The sequence below is a fragment of the Brassica oleracea genome, chromosome C6 (genome assembly GCF_000695525.1).
Source record: "Brassica oleracea var. oleracea cultivar TO1000 chromosome C6, BOL, whole genome shotgun sequence".
In the NCBI taxonomy this organism is placed as follows: domain Eukaryota; kingdom Viridiplantae; phylum Streptophyta; class Magnoliopsida; order Brassicales; family Brassicaceae; genus Brassica; species Brassica oleracea.
In genome coordinates, this window is record NC_027753.1 from 4,928,576 (window position 1) to 4,935,574 (window position 6,999).

The window sequence follows — 6,999 nt, forward strand, 5'->3', positions numbered from 1 at the left end:
AAGATTCAATATTTATATTGTATACTCTAAAGAAATTAATACTTTGGTACCTAATATATAAATTGGTTTTATACGCATTTTGGAATTAATAATAAGTAGTAATACTTGAATTATTTTTTTGAAGGGAAAATGAGAAAAACCAATAGAACAAAATACAAACCCATTCTGAGAGAAAAAATAATGTAAATGATTGGACATATTACCATAAAAGTTAAAAACAGATATGACTACTTTTTTTGGAATCAAATAATCAATCGACCAAAAGAAAAAAATGAAATCAACGAATACCATGAATATCTGAATAAATTTTACATTTTGAAACAAAAAAATCAAAAATGAACCAAGAACAAAATAAATCTTTGAATTTTTTTTTTAAACACAGTTTATATATCTAAATATATTAATTATATTTAACTTAAAATAACAATATCTCCTAAATTCTTATTTAAAATATTAATTATAAGATGAATTACCAAGATTTTCAATGTTTTTATACAAAATATTTGAAATTATCCAAGTTACTTGATATTTTATCTGAAAATTCTGAATTAGTTGATATTTTCTGAAAAAATATAATTATCCAAAATAACTGAAATTATCTAAAATCATAATTGAATTGGATTCGAAATTTTCTCCTTAATAGTTGAATTTTCAACATGAAGCGAATAGAAAACCAAAATAATCAAACCGAATTCTATAGATACTTTTAAGTTTTAACAGATTTTATATCTCTAAAACTGAAATTACAAAAAGAATAAACCGAAACCGAAATACATAGGTCTAGTTAGAAAACAAACCAAAAAAGATCTTTGCTTGTAGCGTAATTTACCGGAAGGTGTAAACAGAAAACATCCATGATTGTAAAGATGCCATAACAATCTCTGTGCAAGATCTGATCTTTGAAAAAAAAATCCATTAAATACTGAGTGGAATCAACTCCAATAATGTTCTTCAAAGGGGCACAGCTTATGAAATGAAGATGAGAACAAAACAAAAATCAAGGAAAAAATTTCAAGATTTCGATTATTTAGAATCATCAGTTTCCAGATGTATATGTTACAAAGAGGTGTTGTTGATCTTTCTCAAGAAAGAGATTTAAAACTAAATAAAAAAAAGAACAGATCTGCTCCTTACAAACAAACACAGATGATGGTTCTTTCTTCATCTTCAGGACTTTGGACTTGAAGATGTGTAATAATATATAATCATATATCAATACTCTTACACTATCATCATCAGACAAGAAACAGAACCAGCTAACAAGCTTATGAGATCAACGAAACAGAAACTTAATAAAAAAAAAAAGATTAATTTTTGTTTTCGATTAATCAATAATAACTGATCTGTGGATTAGAGACGTAGATCGGTGCAGAGATCATCTACACCGTTGATTAGACCAACATCATCCAACGGTGGAAAATTAAGATCGAATTTAAACGGCGGAGGATTCCGACGGCGTGAAGACGACGCGATGTCGTCGTCTCCGTCATCGACAACCGAAGAAGACGAACCGCAATCGCTGTGACAATCCTCCGGAACCACAGGCGGAGTTCTAGGATACCTCTTCGCCGTCGTAGACATCGGTTTCGCGACGGAGCTTCTCTGTCCGCTGGAGGATTCCACGGTGCTGCTCATGCCGCTGCTAGTCGGACGGGAAGAGACTCCGGCGTATAACCGATGATCCATAAACGGATCGATTTGGGGAGGAGAAGGTGAGGACTCGATGGGGAAATTGGTTTTGGCTTTGGGGCCACGGAGGTTACGAGCGGCGGCGTCGTAAGCGCGTGCGGCGTCTACGGCGGAGTCGAAGGTGCCGAGCCAGACGCGAGCTTTCTTCCATGGATCGCGAATCTCTGCTGCGTATCGACCCCATGGTCTCTTCCTCACGCCTCTGAATCGCGTCTCCTTGATGGATGCGTTGTGATTGGCGGTGACGGTAGGTCCGGCGACGGGGATAGAGACTCTACCTCTCCTCATGACGAAGTTTAATGTAATGGAGGGAGAAGATGAGAGAGGAGGTGGGAGGGAGGGATCTTTTTATTTAATTCGTTTTTTTTGTAATTTTTTTAAAAAATAAAGGTTTTTTAACCTTTTTTCTCTCTAAGTTCACGCCAGCCCCACACAAGACCGACCAATTCGGTTTCTTATCATTTTGCTTCTCTTCTTTTCGTTTTTCTCTTGTTTTTACGGTTTTGAATTTATAATAACCCAACCGAGATTGAGGAAGACTTAGCACGTACAAAAGTAGTCATGGAGTGGGTAAATTTCATTTCTACAATATTTTTTTTTAATTTACCATTAATGAATAACTATTTTCATAAATATTCTAAATTTATGATAAAATAACACTAAGCTAGCTTTAAAAAATACTAGATTTTTACCCGCGCTAAAGCACGGAATAATTTTTTGGTAAATTTTTTATATAATCGTATTTTCTCTTCGTTTAAAATAGATCTGAATACAAAATCTGTAATTCAAAGTCCAACCAAACTCAAACAAAAAAACGTGATCAGTACCCAATCCGAAATATAAGAAATTCCATAATAAGTCTTATAGTGTAGTACATCAAATATCCGAACTCGAAGTATTATTAACCGAACCCGAACAGAAAAACCAAAAAAATCCAAAAACTGACCAAAATTATAAATCAATCGCAAATATAGATATATGAAACATAAATATGTATTTCAAATATTCAATCCTATTTCTTATGTTTTGATTTTCAGTTTTGAATTTAACTTCGGATATATCCGAACCCATATAACCTAAATCGGAACAATATATTGTTACTTTATGGATTTTAGATGTGATACAATTTAGAAGTAAAACCTATGGATTTTATATGTGATATAATTTAGAAGTAAAATCTATGTGTTATATCCGAACTTGTTATGTATTTACAAATTTAACAGAATGAGACATAAGATGTGAAATAAATTAGAATCAAAATTCCAAAAAAACAATCCATATTGCTACGGGTACCTGAACGCTCAAGCATAACTTTAAGTATGTTTTATGTTTTGTTCAATTAATTTTATATTTGATAAATATTTTATATGTGTTGGAATAAACCGTAAAACTATACTCATAAACAATATCAATGATAACATTTTCCAACATATCATTAAATATTAACGACTATTACTATTTATTTTATCAACTACATATATATATATATATAATTTTAATACTTTATGTATAAAAAAATATATTATTATGTATTTGGTGAGGGTTTTAAGGAATTTGTTTTTTTTGCATTTGAATTAAAGTACAACTGTATATATGAGTTAGTAGGCATATATAATTCTTTTATATTAATAAATAAAATATAATTGATTATTTACTTAAAATTAGTGTTAACATAAATTGAATTTATTATTAAAAAATAGATTAGTTATTTAGTTCCTTAATTTTAGGTTAGAGTATATATTTAATAATAATTAAATTAGATATAAATAGAAATAATAGGAAAGATAGTTAAATGTAATGGACCAACCTAAACTATTTGTAAGTAGATAAAAATAGGACTATAAATTAATAGATTAGATGTATAGAACATTTATAAACCCAACTCCGATCTCTTAATACTAAACTCTAAACAATAATCACTAAAGATTAAATAGTATATATTTTTTGATTGGTGGAATTTTTGAAAAAATGATATGGTAATTCTAAGAATTTCTCTCATGAAATTGTGTGATTTGGTATTTTCTATTTTTTCTTTTATAACCTGATAGTCATTACTAACTAATGACTCATTAGTGTATAAATATTAATGATTTACAATTGTTTAAATTGGATTTCAAATCCTCTGTAAGAATACCTTGCTAATGATAGGGCTTAACAAGTAAACATATGATATATGCCTACTAACTCATATATACAGTTGTATTTTAATTCAGAAAAAAAAAAAATCCACGGGAAATAGCGACTATCTAAAAATGACTACATACATGCATAATACATGCCAGAAAATCTTAAAATAAAAAGAGAAAATGAGTTTTTCTTCTATAGATTTTTCTCTGACGCCCAAATAAGATAATGTCCACGCATATCATAATTATTAGAAATTGAGGCATCTTATCCAAATCAAAGCTCATATCTATTCAATAGTGGTGGTTTGAATTAAGTAATCCCTCTAAAGAAATAGAGTTGGAACTCTTGTGGCTCTTGTGGTGTGGTGAACCCTCCCGGTATCAACTCTTTCATGTGCAAGTACTTTTTAGGCGATGTTAATACAATGGCAATACTCAAGAGGTTCAAAAGGAGTAAAGACATTCGCTGTATCCTAACTGGGTTCACACCCTAGTTGACGAGTACTTACTTTATATTTGCTGACTTCTCTAAGAGCATCTCCAATGTAAAACTCCATTTTTTCTTTCAAAATGGAGTAAAAGTGAAAATGAAGTAAAATTGTTCCAATCCTACTCCATTTCCCACTCCATTATGAAGTGATGAACAAACAAAAAATAAACTACTCCATTTATGGAGTAAATTTCATTATGGAGTGAGATATGGAGTTGGGTTGGAGCATTTTTTACTCCATATCCACTTTTACTCTATTTTAGAGGAAAAAATGGAGTTGGGATGGAGATGCCCTAACACAGTCGACATATTGTCCAGAACATACTGAAACTCCAACCTACACATAGTCATATATTAGTTTTACGACTATGCAAAATCATCATTCAATATTTCAATACCTGATATAATTCTTGTTTATTTAAAATTTTGTAATTTCGTTAACTATGATATATATTTAAACAATTTCAAAATAAATTCTTTTGGGCTCGACTAAACAATAACTGTATAACTAATTTTGGGAGCCAAACATAAAATTTTTAAAATAAATCTAACTTTTATTCACAATTTCAAATGCGGGAATTAATTTTTGGTTGACAAGTATTTTAATTTTTATACATTAATTTCTGTATAATTTGAGTATAAAAATTGATTTGTATTTAGTTATGTATACATAATTTAGTTGATTGTTTTAGGAAGATTATTTTTTTGTTGAAGAAAATTTTGATCCATGCTATCTAAATTTATTAATTTATATATATTTAAAAAGCAGATGAGAAATAATTTATTTGAAATGTTATTTTATATTTTTTATATAATTAATAAAATAGATTTATTATTTGTTGAACTAATATATTGTAATATAGAATATTATTATATAATTTGAATTAATATTGATTTATAGAAAATATCTTAACATTAATTATTAGATTATTTGAATATTTTAAATTAAATATTAAATGAAATCAATAATTTATTTATAAATAAAAAAATTAAAATATTTTTTTGAAAGATAATTAAATATAATCAAATATTTAATTATTATGTTTTAAAAATATTAAAAATTATTTAATTTTATAAAACGATATCTCAAAAGTAAATTTAATAAAAAATTTACAAAATTTCAATAGGATAATCCAACATATATTACGTAACACAAAAATTATTTTCAGAGAATGCTTTTGTTTTAATTACATATATATCATTATTTATGTGATCGAGAGGCGACACCAAACATTTGATTTATATCGTTTGTTTGATTTATATCGTATTCTTTACTCGGATTTAGAATAATTATTTGAAGTAGTTACAACAAATTAGCAATTCAAATTCGAAATGATCTAAAGAAAAAAACAAGAACGATTAACTTATTATTTCGAATAGAGAAGGGATGAGAGAGAGAGAGAGAGAAAAAGGTATCTCGATAGGTGTGGTAAGAGGAGGAGACAAGGGAAAGAGATTGGCACTTGCTTCTCTGCGCTCTCTTCGTTGCTCCACCTTCCCACCATTTTCTTGTTTATTTTATTTCTCTTCTTTCTTTACACGCCACACCTAAACGACTCCATTTCCCATTACTTCACTAAATATATATTTCAAATTTTGATACTAGTGATCCATTTCACTTTACAAATAAGTATTATTTTTACCTTTTTTTGGGGAAAGAATTACACTGAAGATCACATTTCACTTATTTATAATATTTTGAGTCACTTTCTACAATTCACACACTTTCTTTTAACTTTTATCTCATATTTAGTTAAGTTTGCCAATTAAAACAGAACCATATTATAATTAATGAGTCTTATTTCTCTTTTCTCTATCTTTCTCTTTATCTTTTTGTGGACTATTTCTTCTTAATCTTTATCAAATCTATTTCTTTTTTTTTCTCTAAAGCTAGTATGAGATTTTTTTTTGGTAAAACCATTGTCTCATGATTCAGAGATACGATTATGTTGTGCACGCACCTTAACCTCTTTTGTATGTGGGATCTCATGTGAGGCCCAACATAGATATTTTCTTCATGAATCTACTTTCATCTCTTCATTCACTCTTAGTCCCTTTCTAAAAATTCGAAGTTGTCGTCCGACTACAAAATTAATTGATGCAAAAGCGACCGCGCCTGAAATGGAGGCAGAATAGCCGATGGTTGGACTTGGACCGGCACTATGGGTCAAACGCAAGTGTCCGCTTCAGTACGAGCAGCTTATCTTGATTCGCTTCCTTCTGCGAGCATGTAAGTTGTGAACGCTTGTTTCATTAAGTTTCAAACCATTAATCAACGGACTTGATTGTCCTCTAACGAATCAGACTCATTACATTAAAAGGTGTGTAAAGTCATTTGCTTTCAAGACTCAAACATCTCTTGGGGTGATTATGTGTTTATGCTCATTTTGTAATTAATTTGGAGCCTACATGTGTTATGTCTGTGTTTTGTTTCTCTGTCCTGAGTTATGCAATACTATGGATTCGTCAGAAAATGAATTAGTGAGTTAAAGTTGTGAACTTTGACTTGATTTTTGTTGATATTGCCCCTTGGAAGTCTAAAATGCTAAGAACACAGATATATTCATGAGTTTTTGATCTTGTAATGATTACCAATCCATCTGCATTTTGGGGTTTATTCTCTTTAAAATTTGTCTGTCTGGAAATTTTGTTTACAGATTTAAGAGGGTTACATGGGTTTGTTTAGTAAAGTTG

At 29.5% G+C, this 6,999-nt stretch overlaps 1 protein-coding gene across 1 annotated transcript; it reads right to left on the reverse strand.

The window, feature by feature from the left end:
- Positions 1–995: 995 nt before the first annotated feature.
- LOC106298318 (ethylene-responsive transcription factor 3) lies at positions 996–2,026 on the reverse strand. The gene has a single exon (XM_013734419.1). It carries the CDS (start codon positions 1,975–1,977, stop codon positions 1,351–1,353), a length of 627 nt encoding a protein of 208 aa, XP_013589873.1. The 5' UTR covers positions 1,978–2,026; the 3' UTR covers positions 996–1,350.
- Positions 2,027–6,999: the final 4,973 nt, after the last annotated feature.

Bases quoted from the DNA above. Each gene is read 5' to 3' on its own strand.
- LOC106298318 (XM_013734419.1), bottom strand. From the start codon at position 1,977: ATGAGGAGAGGTAGAGTCTCTATCCCCGTCGCCGGACCTACCGTCACC.